Below are 22,807 nucleotides of genomic sequence, written 5' to 3'. Positions count from 1 at the left end.
GGTGAGAAGAAAGAGAAAGCAGTGTGAGAGTGACAGGAAGAGGTGAAAGAGGAAAGCATGGCATGATTAGGCCAGTGGTGGGGAGGGTGTGGGGCTGATTAGGGTGGCAGTCTATACGGGGTGGTACATGACTAGGGGAGATGAATCAATGACATGAGGAATGGTAGTCTACCTGAAGTGTGGTGACTGATGAGTGCAGGTCATGGGGGGCGAAACAGAAGGTCAGGCCATCGAGTGGTGGCTAGACGATGGACGCGGGTGCCCAAGGAAAGGATTAAGGGATTGGGAGAGTGACGGGTTTTTTGGTAAAAGGAATTGGCTGCGGAGAGGATTCGGGTACGAAGGAGCGGCACCTCGGCCAGGATGTGGAGCTCTTGGGTTGGGAAGTCGAAAGGAAGGTGGAGGGCACGCCGGAGAGCCCGGTTCTGGACGGTTTGGAGTCGGCGGAGGTGGGTGGGGGCAGCATTGCCCCACACCACCACCGCGTATTCAAGGATGGGGCGGACAAGGGAGGTGTACAATCGAACAGCAAGGTGGGACGGGAGTGAGGAGGTTGGGTTGATGAGAGGGTAAAGCAGGCATAGCCGCCCCATTGCTTTACGACGCACGTCATCGATGTGGGGGCGCCAGGTGAGGCGCTGGTCCAGGGTAACACCCAGGTACTTAGCAGTACGAGTCCAGGGGACTGGTGTACCAAGGACCATCACCTGAGGGAGCCGAATGGGAATGTGGCGTCGGCAGATGATAAGGGCTTGGGTTTTGGAGGGATTAAATGCCAGACGCCAAGTCCTAGCCCAATCGGTTAGGGAATCTGTAGCCCCCTGGAGCCGCTGTTGCAGAACTGCCGCACTCCGAGAACGAGAGAAGAGTGCAGTATCATCTGCGTAGAGAGCTAAATGTACTCTCGGCGCAGAGGGCAGATCAGCTGTGAAAAGGGAGTAGAGTAGCGGTCCAAGAACACTGCCTTGCGGTACTCCTGCCCTGATGCGTCGTCGTGTGGATTTCCCGTCGGGGATCCTGACATGGAAGGTGCGACCTTCCAGATATGTGGCTATTAGCCGTACATGGGACACCGGGAAGCCGAGGGAAAATAACTTGTAGAGCAGCCCTTCGTGCCAGACCGAGTCAAACGCTCTGGACACGTCGAGGAGTACGGCCCCGAAGTACTCCCTACGTTCTATGGCGTCCAGTGCCTCTTCTACCAGGCGCAGGAGTTGGTGAGTGGTTGCATGTCCCTGCCTGAAGCCAAACTGCTCATCAGGGAGGACTCGTTCTCGGGCAATGTGGATGAGCAGTCGTTTGAGGTACAGTCTCTCGAACACCTTGGAGATGGCGGGCAAGAGGCTGATGGGGCGGTAGCTGGCAGGGGAACGAAGATCCTTCCCAGCCTTGGGTATGGCGACCACTTCAGCATGTTTCCAGACGGTGGGATATTGCCTGGTTCGGAGGATGTGGTTGAAGGTGGTCGTCAGGATGGGAATAGAAGCTGGGGGTAGCTGCTTGAGGAGGGCATTTGTCAGCTTATCAGGGCCACCAGCTTTCTTGGATTTGAGGTACCGCAATTGCAGTTCGACCTCCTCTTCATTGATAGGGGTGATTTCATCCTCGGGGTCCTGGACGGCAAGGAATCGTGGGAGGCGCGCCGTTACCAGGCGGATATGGTCGGGGTCAACGGGGTCATTGACCGGGGTGAAGTTGTGCGCGAAGACGTCAGCCAGAGCATTAGCCTTGGCGTCTGGTTCGGACACAAAGTCATTGCCGACCTGTAGTGGGGGGATCCGTTGACCTCGTCTCAGAAGGCTTTTTGTGAGCCGCCAAGCAGACGGGTCACTCAGGTCAATGGCAGAGATTTTGGTCTCCCATGCCTGATTGCGGTGGTCTTGCACCGCAGCCTTGATTTGGCGCTGTAGTCGATTAAGGAGGCGCTTGGTTGCCGGATTCCGAGTGAGCTGCCATTCTCGGGTGGTCCGGTTTTTCTCTGAGATGAGAGCAAGGATGTGGGGGGGGAGCGGACGCAGATGGTCTGGGGGCCGTGGTGGACGGTGAGGGGTCGCTGCTGTTGCAGCATCTAGGGCAATGGTGGTGAGGTGGATGAGTGTACGATCTGCGTCAGTGTGATCGGCAGCAGGGATTGTGGGTAGGGCTGCTTCGACCCGCCTCTGGTAGGACTGCCAGTCAATACCGCGGATGTTCAGGCCTTCGCTCGGCGCGGTCGGGGTTCCAACGAGATCGATGGAACAGATGACCGGCCGGTGGTCAGAGGCTAGAGCAGTGCGGGTGGCTGCAGTGATGAGGTGGGGTAGACCTTTCACCACTGCGATGTCAAGGACATCAGGGGGACGTCCTCCAGAGGGGTATATTGTGGGGTCGTGCGGGCCGATGGTGCGGGCATGATGCCGCTCAGCGACCTGGAGGAGTCGACGACCAGATGTGTTTGTTAATCTGCTGTTCCAGGCAGTGTGTTTGGCATTGAAGTCGCCGCCAACGAAGACATCGTTGCCAAGCGACAGCAATGTCCCATAGTCCGGTGTTTCAAGTAGGCCTCGTGGTGGTCTATAGAGAGCCACGAACGTGATGGGACCCCTCACCGTGTGAACAACAACGCCAGTGGCTTCCACAGTGTTGAGTGGGGGGAGGGGAATGGGGTGGTGGCGGAGGGAATTTCGTACGTACACCGCCGTGCCACCGTGGGCGGTGGGCCTGTCTGTCCTGTAGCAGGAATAGTTTGCTACACGGACAAAAACACCGGGTTTGAGGTGCGTCTCAGCGACAAGGCAAATGTCAACCCTCTCATCAAGGAGAAACTGACGAAACTCGCCCTGCTGTGGATGGAGACCGTTGGCATTCCAGATCATGGCTGTCAATCCGTGATGTCTAACAGCCATGACTGGTTGGAACGGGGGTGATGGTGGGGGGCAGGGATTGGGAGAGGGCAGAGGCGAGTTGGAGGGGGATGGTTTGAAGGAACGAGCTGAAAGCGGAGGAGATAGTTGAGGTGAAGGCCTCAACAACATTGTTGATGAGGTCACCAAATGGGGTGGGGATGGGGGAGGGGATGGGGAGAGGGAAGTGCTGAGATTGTATGGGGATGGGTGTGGGGGCAGCAGAGCTTAACGCCTGATGCCGTGAGGGGTGTGGAACAGCGGAGCATGACGCCCGCTGTGGGGAGAGGGGGGCAGTGCATGACGCCTGCTGGGAGTGGTGGAGAGGGAGTGTTGCGGGGGGAGGAGTGGTAGGGATGGAGAGGAGGGGGGGTGGGTAGGAGCCCGAAGGGGCAGGATGGGAGCGAGACGCGTGGATGGGGTACGTCCGCGACGCCGACCCGCCCAGGGCAGCAGCATAGCTAGTGCCCGGACGGGTCGCCGCCGAGGGCCCTGAAAATCGTTTGTGGGTCTGGAATGCCCGAAATGACTGGATTTTTGGGCAGCCCATGTAGCTGCCCGTATGATTCCCGCCACAGCGGGCGCAAGTGGGGGGGGCGTCTCGGGGTTTGGAGCACTCCCTGGAGGCATGACCACCGGCACACTTCACGCATCGCACTTCGCGGGTGCAGTCACTCGCGAAGTGCGCCAAGCCTTGGCAGCGAAAGCATACCAGGGTCATCCTCCTGGAGCGGGGTTTCTCCATCGTCACTTTGACGTGGTCGAGGAGGGTGAGGGTGGGGAGGAGGCGGTTCTCCGGCGTGTCTGGAGCGGAAACGAAGAAGAGTGGGGTGGGGCGGCGGGTGCGGGGGGAGATGATCCTGGAGATGACTGAGGTGGTGATGCCAAATGAATTTAGGGCCGACTTCAGGTCATCGCCAGAGTACTTCATAGGAAGCCCTCTGACGACGACCCTTAGGCGGCGGGACTTGGAGGGGTAGGAGAAGTATGGAATGTTGAGAGAGCGGAGTGTGTGAAGTACCTGGACCAGATCCTCTGGGGACTGGAGAGTAAGTCGATACTGGTCATTCTGATTTGGTTTGATGAGGTAGGGGGAGGTGGTGATGGTGTCTAGAATATCGACAAGTTCCTTCATGGGCCGACTGTAATCAAACACAATGGGCGGTGGGGGAGGGGGTGTGACTTTGGGGGGGGGAGGAGGGGGTGGAGGAGGGTCTGCAGCGCCATCAAGTGCTGCAAATTGATTTTGGATGGGCACATCTGAGGCTGGCTCTGCGGATTGTCGGCGAGGTGCCGGCTTGCGCGGTACTTGAAACCCTTCCGCGTCTAGTATGGCCTTTTTCTTTTTTGACTGCCCGCGTTCAGCAGGCTGTGTCGCCTCCGAATCGGAGGATGCGACTAACTGCCGCTTCCGACGCTCAGCGACCGGGCGCCGATGGTCGTCGTCGAACTCCATCACGCTCCCGCCACCGCCGTCGTCGGCCGCGGCAGTCATGTTCGGGTAGCGGAGGGCCTGAAGCTGTACAGGGTCAATCGGCTGGCCCCCCTCCTCGGCGGCTTCACAGAGGGGGATCAGGTGTTCCTGCAGGCCCTCCTGTATGTCTGCGTCAGACATCAGTAAGGACGCAAGGTCTTCGTCGGGTGCCGGAAGTGGTTGAGGGACGCATACAGCGTCCTGGATGTCCGGCATGTCGAGTGGCGGTCTGGTGGAGGGGGGTAGGGGGGAGCGGGATCTAGAACGCGGCGCACGCGGGCTTGTCCCACGTGAAGGGGGCCCTGATGCGCAGATTTCCCTAATCGCCCTAGGTGCAGTTTCATTGATGGCTGCATCAATGAAACTGCGACCGGGAGTGGCAGGGGAGGGGCAGATGACTGTGGATGTGATGGTCGTGGTGGTGATGGTTGTGGTGGTGATGGTGGAGGCGCAGATGGTGGCGGTCGGTGGCAGCGCAATAACGCCGCCGGCTGCGGCTGTCTTCGTCCTCTTCGTAGGCCCAATCGTCACCGTTGTCGAGTGCGGGGTCGTTGTAGGTGGGGGGCCGGATGGGGCCGCCGACGGAGCAAGCTCCGCCGGTCGGCGATCCGCCACACCCGTCGCATCAGAACGCACGTCTGTCTCTCGCGGCATCCTAACTCAGAATGGGGGGCCCGCGCGGCCCCGCGCCGCGCTTATATGCCCTCGGTGCGCGTGGTGGGGGGAGGGCGGGCCAGAGTCTATATAGGGGGGCGGCGGCAGAGAGCTCGCACCGTAGCCGACTCGCTAGCGCCGGGTGAGGAGCTGGCGCTTGTGTTTTTTCGCTTGCTTGCTTTGAGGAGGAGGAAGGAAGAAGAATGACAGGCCGCGGCAAGGGAGGAAAGGGGCTGGGCAAGGGTGGCGCCAAGCGGCACCGCAAGGTGTTGCGCGACAACATCCAGGGCATCACGAAGCCCGCCATCCGCCGCCTGGCTCGCAGGGGCGGCGTGAAGCGCATCTCTGGTCTGATCTACGAGGAGACCCGCGGAGTGCTGAAGGTGTTCCTGGAGAACGTGATCCGCGACGCGGTGACGTACACTGAGCACGCCAAGCGCAAGACTGTGACGGCCATGGACGTGGTGTACGCCCTGAAGAGGCAGGGGCGCACCCTGTACGGTTTCGGCGGTTAGGCAGGCAGGCAGCCAGCCAGCCAGCCAGCCGGTGTGCTGTGCTGCGTTGTGGCCTTCCCGCGGCCGTGCCGTGCCCGTGCTTGGTGGGAGAGACGAAAACGGCCCTTTTCAGGGCCACCACACTGTTCGGAGATTGAAAAGTGCGAAAGAGTCTGTGTTGCCTGTGCGTGTTGTTGTTGTTGTTGTTGCTGCTGCGCGTGCGTTAGTTTTTGAGTTTGACGCGATGGGCGCGGCTGAGTCCAGTGTGTGCGTGGTTTGTTGTTTGTTTGTGGCGTGGGCATAGGCGGGCGGGCCGGATCGATCGATCGATCGGATCAGCTGTTTGGTTTTTTTGTCTGTGCCACGCGCGCCCCTTTAATTGAAACATTATAATGCTAACAATGATCATCACATTATCGGTGTATCGATGTCGTTGTCGTTTGGAACGCGACTCTGTGCGTGCGCGGAGGGGTGCAGAAACAAAAAAGACAAAAAGAGAGAAACGACAAAATGTGTGCGCGTTCGGCCACACGGGCTGTGGACAAGATGGCGGACGTGCGCCGGCGCTGGCTGTGCAATGTATGTATGTGGACGTGTTGTGTAAAGTGCGGCGAGCACGGACGACGGAAACTTTGCTTTGGACGTAGGTTTGTGTGGTGGCCCTGAAAAGGGCCGATTGTTGTGAGCCGAGCCGGCAAGGCAAAGGCAGGCGCGTTTGCGTGCAGGGAGCACGCAAGCGCAGCGCCGCGCTCTCTGTTTAGGCCTTCTTCTCGGTCTTCTTTGGCAGCAGGACGGCCTGGATGTTGGGCAGGACACCACCCTGTGCGATGGTGACGCCCGACAAGAGCTTGTTGAGCTCCTCGTCGTTGCGGATGGCGAGCTGCAGGTGGCGCGGGATGATGCGCGTCTTCTTGTTGTCGCGGGCCGCGTTTCCGGCCAGCTCGAGCACCTCAGCCGCGAGGTACTCCATGACGGCGGCGAGGTAGACGGGCGCCCCGGCGCCGACGCGCTCGGCGTAGTTTCCCTTGCGCAGGAGGCGGTGGATTCTGCCGACCGGGAACTGGAGCCCAGCCCTGCTTGAGCGGGACTTTGACTTGCCCTTGACTTTGCCTCCCTTTCCGCGTCCGGACATGGCGTTTGGCTAGTTGAAACACGTAACGTAACGGTGCGAGCCGCAGCGAGTCGAGCAGCGGAGTGCGTGGCGGCGGGACTAGGGTGGGGGTCCCTTTATGGGCTCGGGTGCGGCGGCCGGTTGCGCGCGCGCCCCATTGGTCGGCGGCCGCAACAGGGCGAGCTGGTAAAGGTGGGGTGTTGCGGTAGCGGCGGGTGCCACTGTGTGGGGAGACGCTGACTAGAGCGGAGCGCTTGCTGCTTGCTGTACGTTCGAGATGCCGCCCAAGACTAGCGGGAAGGCCGCCAAGAAGGCTGGCAAGGCGCAGAAGAACATTTCGAAGGGCGACAAGAAGAAGAAGCGCAAGAGGAAGGAGAGCTATGCCATCTACATCTACAAGGTGCTGAAGCAGGTGCACCCCGACACGGGCATCTCGTCGAAGGCGATGAGCATCATGAACAGCTTCGTGAACGACATTTTCGAGCGCATTGCGGCCGAGGCGTCTCGCCTGGCGCACTACAACAAGCGCTCGACCATCACGTCCCGCGAGATCCAGACGGCTGTGCGGCTCTTGCTGCCTGGCGAGCTGGCCAAGCACGCCGTGAGCGAGGGCACGAAGGCGGTGACCAAGTACACGAGCTCCAAGTGAGGGGGTTAAGGCTGTAGGGAGCTCCCCTCCGTTGCGAGAGCGGCAAAACGGCCCTTTTCAGGGCCACCAAATTGCCTTTGCGGGAAGAGCGGAATTGTTGTTTGTGTGAGGCGGCGCATAGCTACCCGGTTTGGTTGGTTGCGAAGCAGCTGGTGGTGGTTATGCGTGCTCGCGAGTCTTGGCGTGGTTGGTTGGTTGGTTGTTTGTCGACACATAGACAGGAGGTGTTGTCTGTGTCGCTGATTCCTTTCCTTTCTTTGTCTCTGTCTGCCCGGTTAGTCACGTGACTGCAATTGAAACCCCTCGCGATTGTTGGATGTCACCGTTAGGGCCGTCTGCGGGTTTGTTTGTTGTCACATCATACATACATACATACATGATGGCGAGGGTGAAATGTTGTGTTGCCGTCTACTATTCCCTTTGCTGTACGGCGTGGAGGTGTGTTGGTGACGTTTTAAAAAAAAAAAAATGGACGTGTCTTTACTAGTCATTAAGAAGACGCAAGAATTGTACGGGCGGGTGGGGTAGGCGACACGCACGGTGGTGTACCCATTTATTTGGCCCTTGATTTTGATAGCCGTTTCTGCAGTTGATTTGAATGATTGATTGTTGTGCGCACGCACGCCGGTGTCGTCATTCAAGGTGCACGTGTGTTCGGTTCAGTGACGGTAGACGACGACGGCCGTTGTTTGTTGTTATGGGCGTACACGCGGTTGTCTGTGTCCCCCGGTGAAATGGCCGGTTTGTCGGTGATGTGATGTGATGTGATCCGATCCGGCGGCCCTGAGTAGCTGTCTATGGGCATCATGGCAACGTGTCGGTCTGAACACCCGTCTCACTGTGGCACCGTCGGCGCTGCGAACGGTGACGAAAGGCTGACTGTGATCGGTCGGATGTCATGTCTTGTCTGGGCAGAACGTGTGGAATGAGCAAAAAAAAAAAAACTGTGGGGACGGAAACAATGGTGGAGGAGGGGAACGAAAATAATAAAACGAAACGAAACGAAGAAAAAGAAGAAGGAGAAGCAATCACCGGAAAACGAGACAGGGGAAAAACGGAGAGGCGCTGTCTAGAGCAACGGAACGTTCCCGTGCATTGCAGCCGCACTGACATGCGTTTACGGCGCGGCTGCAAGTGTCGGCCGTGGTGACGGCTGAATTGCATTGCCTTCCCGGATGCAACGTTCGCCCGATATGGCTCGGAGGAAGAATCTATGAGAGAGTGCCTTGCCCTTGCCGTTTCGTGTGCGGTGTAGCGAATGATGTGTGTGTGTGTGTGTGTATGTAGTGGGGAATGGATGGTCGATAGCTGCCGTCACGGTCGAGATAACGCAGTCAAAGGTGTCGCGAAAAAGTGTGTTAGCCGTGGTTGGTTTGTGTGTTTGTTTTGTTTTTAAAGAGAAGGGACGAGAGAAAGAAGGTAGGTGGAGAGTGCGTTGCGTGTTGCGAACTGCGTCCGTGAATACGGCAGTATTTGGTGGTGGGCGTGCCCTTGCAGGTGGCCCGGAAGGCGTGTTCGTTTCGCGGTAGTGTGGACGGGTGAGGGGCACGCGTAACGCTGCGCTGCTGGCATATTCGGGAGATGGGAGGGGGCGAAAGGAGAAAGGAGACGCGGAGGGCGCGTGCGGGTGGTTCGCGCTGCGCTCGGCGGTTGTGTTTGTTTGTGCAACAAATGTGTTGCCGGGAGGGGGACCGTTGTTGTGGTGGTTGCGGTTGTAGCCTCCGACGCGGCTGGCAGTGAACAACGTGAGACGACGGATGCGTGGCTGGGGCGGCGCATGTCGCCGGTGCCATGCCTTTAGAGCCGCGTGGTCGGGGTGTGCGCACCGCGTGTCGTGTTGCGAGACATCACATGTGCTGCTGCGCACCGGTGGCGTGGCGTGGCGTGGCGTGGGGGCGAGGAGAGCGAGCCGCGCCAGTACCGCGCGGTGTGCTTGTGCGCCGGAGAATGGCACACTGCGCCTGCCCGTTGAGGAGGCTGATGGCCGTGGTGTGGTGGAAATGGAGCGCGTCGGACGTGTACCAATGAGAAAGAGAAACAAAGCAAGCAACCACGAACGAAAGGTGGAGGGCGGCATTGTGTCACATGTGGCGGTGGGGAAAAACGAAAAAAAAAAACAAAAAACAAAAAACAAAGACGTTAAGAAAGAGGAGAAACAACAAAGACAATGAGTCGTGCGTTCGCGAGGGGGGTGGGTGTGCGTGCGTAACGCCGGTACGCGCAGTGCGGAGCCCAACGGCTGTGTCGTCGGCCGAATGGGTGCGGGAATAGAGGCCGCGTCGGCACGGAGAAGGAAGGACGCACGCGCGCTGCGGCGTTGGCGCGGTTTGCGGCTGGCGCCTTTGGTGGCAACGGCCAGGACAAGCAGCGGTGTATGGTGTTGTGCGGGGCGGACAGGGGCGGCGGTGGTGGACGGGGAGGAGGCGGTGGCGTGTGTGGTACGGCGAAAACGGGACGGACGGCCGGCGGATGTTGAGAGGCGCCGCCCGCGCACGCACGCAGACACACAGAAGGGAAGAGCGAGAAAGGAACAAATGGAGGGGGCGAATGTGGAGGTGCGGGGAGGGGGAGGCGGTGGTGTTTGTGGGCATGTGGTGGGAGAGAAGGGCGGGGGCGGAAGGACAGCAGAGGCGCGAGGCGACAGCCTGTGCTTGTTGCTTGCTTGCGTCTTTTTGTTTTTTTATTTTGTTTTTATCCTTTGGTCGCCTTGGAGCCTGTCGGTCCCGTCCGTGTGTGGCCACGCTGTGGGTGCGTGTATGTTTGTACGTTTCGTTTTTTGTCTTCTTCTGCAGCAGAGGCGGCCAGCAAATGCGTGCGGTTGGATGGATGGGCGGCCACGGCACGGCACGGCACCGCACCTGTGCCCAAGGAGGAGACGCTGGCGGCGGGCCACCCTCGGATGCGGCCGGCCGGGGCTGTGTGCGCCGCTGCAACAACAACGAGTAAACAAGACGAAGACGAAGCGGATGGCTGGTGAGTGCATTTCGGCGGTAGACAAGGCAGTGTGTGATGTGGCGTTGTGACGGGGGGGGGTTTGCTCACGCGGCCTCGTTGTGTTGATGCGCAGGAAGACGAGATGCGGGCAGACGCGTACAGAGAGACGAGCCCGGTCTGCAGCAGGATGTGTGGCGCGCCGAGTGCAGAGCAGCGCGCGCCGGCTGGGCTGGGTTCGGCTGGGCCCGCCCGGCGGCGGGCCGCGCCGTTGTCGCGGACGTGAGCGCCCCCTGGCGGGTGGTCGGAGGCGGCGCGGTGGACGTGTGGCTGGTTGGCAGTGCACATTGCGAGTGGCTGGCTGGCTGGCTGGCTGGCGGGCGGGCGGTCGGCGGCGGCGGCGAGAAGAGAGAGGAGGTATGTGTTGCGGGCGCCTTTGCTGCGCTGCGTCGTTGCGTGCCTGGGCGTGCGCCTGTCGACTGTGTGTGACTGTGTTGGGCGTTGTGCCACGTACGTGTGCTCGGCCGAAGGCAGGCGTCGGAAAGAAGAGGGCGAAGGGCAGGAAAGTGGGTCGGTGTGCGTGCGTAGCCCGTGATGTGATGATGTCACGTCACGTCATGTGTTTGCGAAGCGGCTGCCGAGAGGTGTGTGGTAGCGAGCGGGAATGTGCGTTTGGTGGTTGCGGCGTGAGGTGAGGGTGGGAGAATATTGGGGCGGGCGGGCGGGCGGGCGGGCCGGCCGTTGTTGGTGGTTCCTCCTGTGGTTGTTTGTGCAGCTTTGATGGCAACGTGGAAGGACGCCGGTTTCGTGCCTTTGCGTGTGGTTGTCGACGGTGACTGGTTGGGGTGTGCGCCGATGCACGTGCCATGTCGTTAGTATGTTTGGGTCGTGAGTGTTGTTTTTGGCTGTGTTGTTGTGTACGGGAAGGGGGGGGGGGGAGAGGAGGAGGCGGGTGGATAGTGCGTGCAGTAGTGTCGTTGCGACGGGCGCGTCGGGTGGAGCTGTGCGTAGTGGCGGAAAGGTGTAGGTTGCGGGAAGGGAGCCCGTCGTGTGTCGTGTCGGTGTCGTTGACGGGGTCGCGTGCGTGCGTTGTGAAATCGAGTGTGGCGGGAAAGGAGCAGTGTGCCGCTGGCGTCGTGGCCGTTAGCAGAGGCTGTGCTTGTCCGTTTGTTACCTGTTGGACGCTTGGTGCGAGTTGTTTGCTGCTGTTGTTGTTGTTATCGTTGTCGTTTGTCGCCCCCGTCTCGCGGGTTGTTTTTGTTTGTCGGCTGTGCTGTGTCGGCGAGCTGTTTTGCGGTGCGTGAATGTGTTGGTGCAAAAGTGGCGGCGTTATGGCTGCGCCCGCGACGAGCCGCGGGCGCGCCATTGATGATGTTCAAACACAGAGCGGCTGTGTGCAATGGGAGGCCTGCGTACGGGTAGCGGTGTTGTCGTACGTGCATCCGGCCCGGTGCGGAAAGCGCCGTTGCCGTTTGCCCCTTAGTTGCCAGCCATGTCGCGTGAGCGGCGGGTTGCCTCTGGTCGACGTGGTGCCTCGGGTTTGTGGTTTTTGGTGCCCTTTGGCCGGTGGGTGGTGTTTAATTTTGTTTTTGTGTGTGTGTGTGTTTTATATCTGCCTCCTGCTCGGTCTTGCGGCGGTTTGGTCGACGTCGTCTGTAGTTTTTGCGGCTTGCCGACGACCGACCGACCGACACACCTTTGAAACCTACGTGTGGCGCCCGAAGGTGAACGTAACCTGACCGCGGACCTCTCGGCGCCTTAACCTAACCTAACCTCTAACCTAAGATGTCCGGCCGTAGAGGTAGGTGCGGCCACCTGACGCCTCACGTCCGAACGCTTAACCTAACTTTGACGCTTAACCTAACTGTAACCCTTAACCTAACCCACGTCCACCTAACCTAACCTAACCTAACCTAACCTAACCTAACCTAACCTCACCTTAGGGTGGTGTACACCGCGAATGCCTTAGGGCATGTTATGTTATATAGTCTTAGGTGGAGTCCACTATACGCAACAAGCGGCTACACGGGTAGCAGGGGTTGTGTGGCGTGGGCTGGGCGGTTCTGTTTAGGTTGGATGGCCCTTGGGCAAGTACGGAAAGGGCAACGGGCGCGGGGCAAGGTCAGGACATGCGGGGACCAAGCGGCAATCGGTATTGTAATTGTCAACTGTCGAAGCTCTGCGTTGGTAAAGTACCGGAACGTCAAGCGCTGATAGAAAGCGCCGAAGCTGCAATCGTTATAGGTACAGACGGTGCTTTAGAAAGGATAGCGTGCATGCAACCGGTGGTGGAGTGGTTCGTCGCTGTTAGTAGTAGTTTATCCTGTGTAGTGAAGTAGAAGTGGTGGACGGTTCCTGTGAACTATTGTGGGTGGAGGGTACACTCAACAGCCGAGCTAGGTTGATAATTGGCTCCTTTTACCGACCTCGCGACTCAGCAGCATTAGTGGCCGAACAAGTGAGAGAAAATGTGGACATACATTTTCCTTTCCGCAGCGTGTTACAGTCTTAGGTGGAGATTTCAATGTGCCAGATGTTCAGGACGGGTGGTAGGGACAGAGCATCGAGTGACAGTATACTGAGTGCACCATCCGAACGAAAAATGCCGCGAGCAATTAAACAGAGAGAGAACCGACTCGTGGAGATAACATCGTGGACCTACCGATGACAAACAGACCCCGAACTTGTCGACTCTGTATGTGCAGAACAGGGACCCAGTGAACAAGAGGCCGTTGCAGCATCGCTGAATATGGACGTTAGTAGGAATATACAAACAAAAAAACAAAAAAAAACAAAAAAAAAAAAAAGGGAGGAAGGTTTATCTGTTTAGCAAGAGTAATAGAAGGCAGATTTGAGACTACCAGGCAGATGCAAACGCAAATGTCTGCTCCGACACTGACAATGTTGAGTGTTTATGGAGAAAGTGCAAGGCAATCGTAAAATGCGTCTTAGACAGGTACGTGCCGAGTAAAACTGCGAGGGATGGGAAAAACCCACCGCGGTACAACAACCAAAGTTTAGGAAACTATAGCGAAAGCAAAGAGAGCTTCACTCAAAGTTGAAACGCAGCCAAAACCTCTCAGACAAACAGACGCTAAACGATGTCCAAAGTTAGCGTAAGGAGGGCTATGCGTGAAGCGTCCGGTGAATGCGAAAGTACAATTCCATGTACCGACGTGACAGGAAATCAAATCAAATCCTAGGACGTTGTGGTCGTACGTTGAATCAGTAGTAAGCGGCTCGAAGCGGCATATCCAGACACTCCGGGATGATGATGGCATTGAAACAGAGGATGACACGCGTAAAGCTGTGAAATACTAAACACCTGTTTCCAAAAGCTGTGTCACGGAGGACGACCGCACTGCAGTTCCTTCTCGCACAAACGAAAAAAATGGCTGACATCGAAATAAGTGTCCAAGGAGGAATAGAAAAGCAACTGGAATCACTCAACAGAGGAACGTCCACTGGACCCGACGGGATACCAATTCGATTCTACACAGAGTACGCGACAGAACCTCCTAACAGCCGTGTACCGCAAGTCTCTAGAGGAACGGAGAGTTCCAAATGATTGGAAAAGAGCACAGGTAGTCCCGGGCTTGAAGAAGGGTCGTCGAGCAGATGCGCAAAACTATAGGCCCTATATCTGTGACGTCGATCGGTTGTAGAATTTGAGAACATGTTTTATGCTCGAGTAGTAGCATGTCGTTTTTTGGAAACCCAGTGTCTACTATGTAGGAATCAACATGGATTCCGGAAACAGCGATCGTGTGAGACCCAACGCGCTTTATTTGTTCATGGGACCCAGAAAATATTAGATACAGGCTCCCAGGTAGATGCCATTTTGGTTGACATCCGGAAGGAGGGCGTTCGATACAGTTCCGCACTGTCGCCTGATAAACAAAGTAAGTGTCTGCAGAATGTCGGACCAAGTGTGTGGCTGGACTGAAGAGATTGTAGCAAACAGAACACAGCATGTTGTGTTATCAATGGAGAGACGTCTACAGACGTTAAAGTAACCTCTGGCGTGCCACAGGGGAGTGTTATGGGACCCATTGCTCTTCACACACAATGTATATAAATGACCTAGTAGATAGTGTCGGACGTTGCATGCGTCTTTTCGCGGATGATGCTGTAGTATACAGAGAAGTTGCAGCGAAAAATGCAGGACGATCTGCAGCGGATAGGCACGTGGTGCAGGGAGTGGCAACTGTCCCTTAACATGTATTGCGAATAATATAGAAAGAAGGACCCTTTATTGTATGATTGAGTATATGATAGCGGGACAAACACTGGTAGCAGTTACGTCTGTAAAATATCTGGGAGTATGCGTGCGGAGTGATTGGGAGTGGGATGATCATCATATTAAAAAAAAAAAACAAAAAAAAACAAACAAAAGTAATTGTTGGTAAGGCGGGTACCAGGTTGCGATTTATTGGGAGAATGCGTAGCAAATGTCGTCCATCAACAAAGGAGGAGGTGGCTTACAAAACACCCGTTCGTTCGACCTATACGTGCGTGTTGCCCATCAGTGTGGGATCCGTACCAGGTCGCGTTGACGGAGGCGACGGAGACGATCCAACGTTTCGTCGCAGGGTCATTTGGTAACCGTGATAGCGTTACGGAGATGTTTAACAAACCCACGCGGCAGACTCTGCAATAGAGGCGCTCTGCATCGCGGTGTAGCTTGCTCGCCAGGTTTCGAGATATTGCGTTTCTGGATGGGGTATCGAATATATTGCGTATACCTCCCGAGGAGATCACGAATGGATGTGGTTAGAGAGATTCGAGCGCGCACGGAGGCGTTTTTTTTTTTTTTTGCAGACTGTCGTTTCGTCCCGCGAACCATACGCGACTGGAACAGCAAAGGGAGGTAAATGACATTGGCACGTGAAGTGCCCTCCGCCACACACCGTTGGGTGGCTTGCGGAGTCTAAATGTTAGAGGTCGGCTGTCGGTGTGTGCTTTTGATGAAGGCAGATTCGGTGCGTCTGTAGTTGCGGATGGCGGTTAGCCACCCTCGCTGAAAGCGGCGAGGGGCGGCGGCGCCTCGGTTGGCCGGTGCCCATGTTGCGCAGGCGGCGCTCGTTTTTGTTTTGCGGCGGGCAATGTTGTGAGAAACGGGCGCGAATGTTGGCGGGCGAGGTGGCCCGACGGCCGCGGGCCGATCGGGAAACTGTGGGAGGGCGATGGGGCGGCGGAGGTGCGTTTGCACGGCCGTCATCGCCGCACGCCTCCGCTTGTGTGGCTGTGGCGGCGGCCGCGCTGGCCGGGCTGGCGCGGCGACGGTGCGCCAGTTTTGCCGAAGGTTTGGCCATTGTGGCGGGTCGTCGGCTGGGGCTGTGGGGGCGGCATTTGGGCGGGGGCGGCGATTCTCGGCGGGCCGAGCCAGGCTGTGGCGCGCGGTAGCTGCAGTTTGGCCGTGGTTTGCGGCGCTGCCGTGGCGACTGGTTGGCGACTGTGGTGTGGCCGTGTGTAGCCCCATCCTCGGTGGTTTGAATGGCGCGGGTGGTTGCGGCGCAGGTTTGGGGCTGGTCCGCACAGGCTGTCGGACGTTGGGCGGTAGCAAGCGCGGGAGGCGCGGCGCGGCGGCGCGCAGAGTGGCGGCCGCTCTCTCGGCCGTCCGCGCCCGCCCGCGACACTGGCCGGGCCTGGCGGCGCGGCGCAAGGAAGGGTTGGAGTCCCTTAGCGATCGTAGTGTGTGTGGAAGCCTTGTGCGACTCGCCGCTATCGAGAGCTACCAAAACTCTGCGATTCACTTGCTTGTTAGCGAGTACCAAGCAATTTTGTCGTGTTCTAGGACCGACATAGAGAGCAGGCAAGATAGTGCGGACTAGCCGCACTTGTAGGATGGACAGAGTAGGGGACGACGAGGAGCCAGGGCCCCACCCGCGGGTGGCAAGCCCGCGTTCCTCTAGGCCAGAACAGACGCACAGGGCTGAGGCAGAACTCGCGAGCAGGACCACTCAGGGCGCTCGTCCGCGACACCCCGCCCCACCGGCCCCCACGCCCGAAGACTTATGCAGTGCGATGATACAAGAGAAACTCGACCAACTCCGCCGCGACCGCGACGCACGAGCAATGGAACTCGCAAGACGGCGGGATCAAGATGGCGCCACCACTAGTAACAACGCATCTTCCGACGACAGCAGAACGTCGAGTCGACCTCCGACGGAACAACACCATGCCATGGACTATCAGGACGACTCCAGCGACTCAGACGCACCATTCCAGGAAGTCCGACGCCGCCGGACAGGCACGAAGCGCAAGAAAGCCGAAGAACACACCCCCAAGCAGATGAAATCACGAGCTGTACCCACCACGAACTACTATGCTCCACTACAGCAACAGGACGCAGCTACGGAAGACCAACACCAGCCTCAACCTAACGCCTCAACCACTCAGGACACCGCAGCTCCACCACCGCCGAAACCGAGAATACCGCCTGTCACCATCAACTACACAGGCAAATACCTGGAACTAAACGCTCAACTAAAACAGAAGATCTGCGGACCACTCAAGGCGATCTACAAAAACAACCAGATCAAATACCACTTTGAGACGCTGGCAGACCAACGAGCAGCACTGGACTACCTCCATTCCATCAACATGCCCTATTTCACCCACCAAGCGGCAGAAGACAGGGCACTGCAAGTGGTCCTCAAGAATATCCCAGAGGAAATTACCGAAGACGAACTCGCCGCCGAACTACGACACATGCAGTTCACGGTTACGAACGTACACCAGTTCAAAAAACGAGACCTGACCTCCAAGAAACTGATTCCACAATCGGCCTACTGCGTATCTCTGCCGCATGGACAAAAAAGCCGCACCATCTACGACATTCAATATCTGTTCCATACCAGAGTCAAGGTAGAAGACTACAAGCCACTCGACGGGCCGGCCCAGTGTAAGAAATGCCTCAAATTCAACCACACCGGCCGGTACTGCCAGATGCCGGTCAGATGTGTTCGCTGTGGCGGCCACCATCACGCAAAGGATTGTACCAAACCACGGACTGAGCCACCCATCTGCGCCAACTGTCGCCAAGAAGGCCACCCAGCGACTTGGCGAGGTTGCCCTGAATTCCAAAAGGCAATCCACGCCTACCAACTGCGACCTCAACCTTCCAGGGAGCCACAACAACCACCACAGCCGTCGTTTGCGGCAACACCGAAGGACTTCCCATCTCTCCGAACACCCTGGTCGGCCGCATCGTCCTTATTTCAAACACCGTCTCAGCAACAACCACCTAGCCAGAAAAACACGGCGCGTCAACGAATGCAAGACCTCCGCCAGCAACAACAGCAACAACGATCCACGGACAACGCCCTCGGTCTGTCCGACATTATCGCCGCGCTATCTAACATGGGCTCAATCATCAACTTACTAAAAACGAAAAATGTCTTTGCCATCATAGCGGATACTGCTCGCAAATTCAATGACGCACCAGACTTGCTATCCAAACTACTCACTCTACTGGAAGGAATCATGGCCTTTTTCACTGACTAATATGGATCAAGAGCGGCATCAACGTAGAAACCTTACATTCTGCTTCTTTAACGCCAATGGAGTCGCTCCCAAAAAAGTGGAACTCACGGACTTCATCGAACGACATAAAATCGACGTGCTCCTATTATCAGAAACGCATCTGCGACCCACCCAAACCTTCAACATTCGTAACATGGTGGGATACCGCACTGACCGCCACAATCGGCGAGGTGGAGGCACCGCAATCTACCTGCGATCTTCCCTCACTCACTCCCTCGAAACCTTGCCTGACATGACGAGTCTAGAAGCCACCGCAGTCACGATCACCACAACACATGGGAAGCTCACGTTTGTTGCAGCCTACTTGAGCCCTGGCGCGGCCTTCACAGACGAAGATTTCATCTCCATCTTTGATCGATATGACAGAGTCCTCCTTTGTGGGGATCTCAACGCGAAACATGTCGCCTGGAACTCGCGGCAGACGAACGCCAAAGGCACCCGCCTCTACGACCTCGAACTTCGGCTCCAAGCATTCACCCAAGGACCGGAGGACCCGACTTACCTGCCTACCGTTCGACGTCATCAACCAGATGTCCTCGATGTGGCCATGGTAAAGAACGTGAATCCCGACCTCTCACTTCAAACGATCAACGACTTGACATCCGATCACCAGCCTGTTCTCGGAACCCTGTCTGGAGCTCTTCAATCACTGCCACCGAAAACAAAAGTCTCCACTGATTGGATATCCTTCGCCAGGTGGCTGAACAACAATGTGCGCCCCACAGAGCCATTAGCCACCGCAGAGCAACTCGATGACGCCATCACTCGTCTCACTTCGAAAATCAAGAAAGCCGCCCACCAGGCCTCCACAAAGCTACTCTTCTCGACACCATATCGTGAACCACTGCCGCCAGCACTGCAAGACCTGAAATACTTAAAGAATCGAGCTCGTAAAAAATGGCAACAAACTCGCCACCCAGCGTATAAACGTGAAATGCACCGGCTCTCCAGGGAACTCACGTGGCGTTGCCAGGAATGGCGCGCTGAATTATGGGAGGACCGGATGGCGCAAATTCAACACCTATCGCGCGATGAATGGGCTTTCATCCGTAACATCAAGAAACCCAGACCACCGAAAACGGCGCTCACGGATGGAACCGACCTCATCTTTGACAACCTCCGAAAGGCCGAACTTTTTGCGGAAACTTACGAAACGCAGTCACGCCTGAATTTTGCAGAATTTCACAATGACGAAGAAGAGGACGCGCGCACTCGGGCAGAGGCAAACCACATAAGACAACACCCCAGCGGAGACCGGCCGGAACTGACGTCGCCAAGGGAAATTCGTAGCCTTCTCAGGAAGTTACACTCCACATCTGCTCCAGGACCAGATGGAATTTCGAACGATCATCTAAAACACCTCCCCCGAAAACCGCTAGTTCTACTAACGAGAATATTCAACGCATGCCTGTTGAAGGAACATTTTCCCCCTCAATGGAAACTGGCCAAGATCATACCCATCCCGAAACCGGGCAAAGACCTCCTCCAGCCTGAGCACCACCGACCAATCAGTCTCCTTTCCACGATGGGCAAAACGTTTGAACGTGTCATCCTGGCCCGCATCAAGCCGCCCCTCTTGGAAAATGACGTCATTCGACCCGACCAATTTGCCTTTCAGCCGAAACTTTCAGCCGAAATCCAGCTGCTCCGGATCTCGGAACATCTTACCAACCAAATAAACCTAAATCACTACACAGCAGCCATTTTTCTGGATGTCCAACAAGCATTTGACAAGGTGTGGCGAGAGAAGCTCCTAAGCAAACTACGGAATACCACCGACATCCCCAACTGTTATATCAAGATCATCGACAGCTTCCTGACCAACCGCCGTTTTTATGTCCAACAGGCCGATCAACACTCCGACACCAAACCTCTCTCAGACGGCATACCGCAAGGATCCGTACTCTCACCCATCCTATTCACCATCTACGTGAATGACATGCCGAAATTACCGAACATTATGCTCGCACAATTCGCCGATGATACGGCTCTTCTAACCAGTAGCCGTTCATTAGATACAGCCATCACCCGTTTACAGCACCAGATCGATATCCTTCTCCTGTGGGCAACGGACAACAAAATCAAAATCAACGCACTCAAGACGAAAGCCATACTCTTCACTCGCCGGAGACCGATTCTTCACCGTCGCCTCCAAATCAATGACCACGCCATCGATTGGTCCACCACAACAAAATACTTGGGGGTCACACTGGACCATAAACTCACATTTTCAGCCCACGTAAACGACAAAAGCCTCAAAATCATTCGCGCCATCCATGGACTTTACCCCTTCTTAGCAAGCACTGAACTGAATGTCGCGACGAAGCTCCGCATCTACCGAGCGACAATACTCCCGATGATGCTATATGGCTGCGCAACGTGGGGAATCACATCTCCCACCAACATACGCAAACTACAACGCTTGCAAAACCGGTGTCTAAGAATCATCCTCAAAGCGCCCAGGTGGTCCCGGATTAATTCCTTACACGATGAACTACAGATTTCACCTATCGATCAAGTAATCCAATTACACGTCCAGCGTCTCATCACCAAAATCGACGACTTAAGAATGTCGACAAGGCAACTCGAAGGAGTCGCGACCATCCAACCCGAACCCTGGCATAAAGTCAAGGTTCCTAGGGCCCTCACAACTCAATAAAAAGCGAAGCAAAGGTATGTAGGGCACAAAGGACCCCTGTGAGCCCAAAGTCCTACAAACGATTACAATAAAGATATACAATTCCTACCTTTCAACCTTGGAAGTCCAGCCGCCAAAGGCGGTAGCACTTCGGCGACAACACCACACACAGGTAAAAAAAAAAAAAAAAAAAAAAAAAAAAAAAAAAAACGGCGCGGCGGCTATTCTCTGCCGTGCTTGCCGCCTTGCCGCTCTCTCTCGCTGTTCTGTTGTTGTGTGTACGCGCGTCGTCCGTCGAAATAATGGCAGATCAGGCGGCTACGAACGAGACTGCTGCGGCACCCGCCGCCACCGGCACGACGAAGAAGGCCAAGTCTGCGGCGTCTGCGAAGAAGCCGCGCGCCAAGCCTGCGCACCCGCGCACCTCTGAGATGGTGACGGCCGCCATCAAGAGTCTGAAGGAGCGCGGCGGCTCGTCGCTGCAGGCGATCAAGAAGTACATTGCCGCGCACTACAAGCTGGACGCGGAGAAGCTGGCGCCCTTTATCAAGAAGTACCTCAAGTCGGCCGTCGTGGCTGGCGAGCTGGTGCAGACGAAGGGGAAGGGCGCGTCCGGCTCTTTCAAGCTTGCCGGCGCCGGCGGCGGGGCGGCCGAGGGCGGCAAGGCTCGTGCCGGCGGTGCGAAGAAGAAGCGCGCCGCTCCGGCCAGCAAGGAGAAGAAGGGCGGCCGCGCGGCCGGCGCAAAGAAGGCTGGTGGCGTGAAGGCGGCGACCGGTCGGAAGGCGGGCGCCGCCAAGAAGGCGTCTGCGGCGTCGGCGGCTCCCGCGGGTGCGAAGAAGGCGGCTGCGGCCAAGCCGGCCAAGGCCAAGTCGCCGTCGAAGGCGAAGAAGGCCGCCAAGGTTCCGACGAAGAAGCCGAAGGCGCCGCGCCCGAAGAAGGCGACGACGCCGTCTAAGGCGAAGGCGTCGCCCAAGAAGAAGAAGTAAAGTAGTAAAGTTAAAGAAAGGCAAGGGAGAGGGGTTGGCGCTTGACGCCGTCGTCCCCCACCGCCCTCCCCCGCGTCGTCTTAGTGGCGCGCGATGGCACGGCTGCGGCTGTCGCGCGGCCCAAAACGGCCCTTCTCAGGGCCATCAAAGGACGTCGGGAAGGCGTTGATTGTCGTGCATGCGCCGGTGTGGTTGGTTGGTTGGTTGTGTGTGACCCTTGTGGGTACTGTTTGCGTGCCGTGGTGGTTGGATTGTGGTGCCGGTGGCGGTAGGCGGCGGCGCGCGGTAGCGGAGCGGTTGTGGCCGTTTGTTGGTCTTTTTATTTTATTTTATTTGTTTTTTTTCTTTTTTTGTTTTTGTTGTTGTTGTTGTTGTAGTTGTTTTGTTTTGCGGCGGCCGACGTTTGGTTGCTCATGTATGTTTCTGGAGACTCTTGTTTGTTTGTGTGTTTGCTTGCTTTGCGGATGTCGTGTCTTTTGTGTGTGTGTTGTGTCTCTCTCTCTCTCTCTCTCTTTGAAAGCGGCGGGGGGACGTGAGACGTGGCAGTGGCCGGCGGGAATTGGGAAGGCGCGGTGGCGTTGACGTTGTAGTGTAGCGTAGCGTGCGCGCGCCTCGGAGACGGCGGCGGCCAGCCACCCGTGGTGTGTGGTGACGTCGTCCGGCTGTTGTGTGTGTGTATTGTGAGGGATGGGAGTGACGTCGATTGTTGGCGAGAGCGGCTGTGGACGGGAGGGGAATTGGTTGTTGTTGTTTTGCGGGGCGGCAAGACCGACAAAAGTTTTGCTCGCGACGGAGAGATGTTAGTGGCCCTGAAAAGGGCCGTTTTTGTTGGGCGGGCGCGCGTGCGCGGCGCGGTTTCTAGGCGCGCTCGCCGCGGATGCGGCGCGCGAGCTGGATGTCCTTGGGCATGATGGTGACGCGCTTGGCGTGGATTGCGCACAGGTTGGTGTCTTCGAAGAGGCCGACGAGGTAGGCCTCGCTGGCCTCCTGCAGGGCCATGACTGCGGAGCTCTGGAAGCGCAGGTCGGTCTTGAAGTCCTGGGCGATCTCGCGCACTAGGCGCTGGAACGGCAGCTTGCGGATGAGCAGCTCTGTGCTCTTCTGGTAGCGCCTGATTTCCCGCAGGGCGACGGTGCCCGGCCTGTAGCGGTGGGGCTTCTTGACGCCGCCGGTGGCGGGCGCGCTCTTCCTCGCCGCCTTGGTGGCGAGCTGTTTGCGCGGCGCCTTTCCGCCGGTGGACTTGCGGGCCGTTTGCTTTGTGCGGGCCATAGCGGTTAGCGGCGTGGAGGTGCGTGCGGTACACGAAGCGTCCGGTGCTGCCTTGACAACGGGCCCGCGCGGTCCGAGGTCCGAGGCACAAGACTGAGGGATGTACCCTCTGCAGTTTGCGAAGTACTAGCGTAGCGAAGACGCTTCTCCTTCTTACTTGAAGCTTGATGT

General features: G+C 57.3%; 1 protein-coding gene across 1 annotated transcript in view; it reads left to right on the top strand.

Moving 5' to 3' along the window:
* LOC126232426 (uncharacterized) overlaps positions 1-17,704 on the top strand; it is a 47,281-nt gene extending 29,577 nt beyond the window's left edge. Inside the window, exons 8-12 of the mRNA XM_049942685.1 lie at positions 9,109-9,357; positions 9,489-9,702; positions 10,057-10,206; positions 10,332-10,612; positions 17,288-17,704. Coding sequence (XP_049798642.1) covers positions 9,109-9,357; positions 9,489-9,702; positions 10,057-10,206; positions 10,332-10,612; positions 17,288-17,704 — 1,311 coding nt within the window. The remainder of the gene's footprint in view (positions 1-9,108; positions 9,358-9,488; positions 9,703-10,056; positions 10,207-10,331; positions 10,613-17,287) is intronic.
* Positions 17,705-22,807: the final 5,103 nt, after the last annotated feature.

This window comes from Schistocerca nitens, unplaced genomic scaffold (genome assembly GCF_023898315.1).
Source record: "Schistocerca nitens isolate TAMUIC-IGC-003100 unplaced genomic scaffold, iqSchNite1.1 HiC_scaffold_504, whole genome shotgun sequence".
In the NCBI taxonomy this organism is placed as follows: domain Eukaryota; kingdom Metazoa; phylum Arthropoda; class Insecta; order Orthoptera; family Acrididae; genus Schistocerca; species Schistocerca nitens.
The sequence above is the reverse complement of the archived record's forward strand: the minus strand, read 5'-3'. Positions and strand labels throughout refer to the sequence as shown.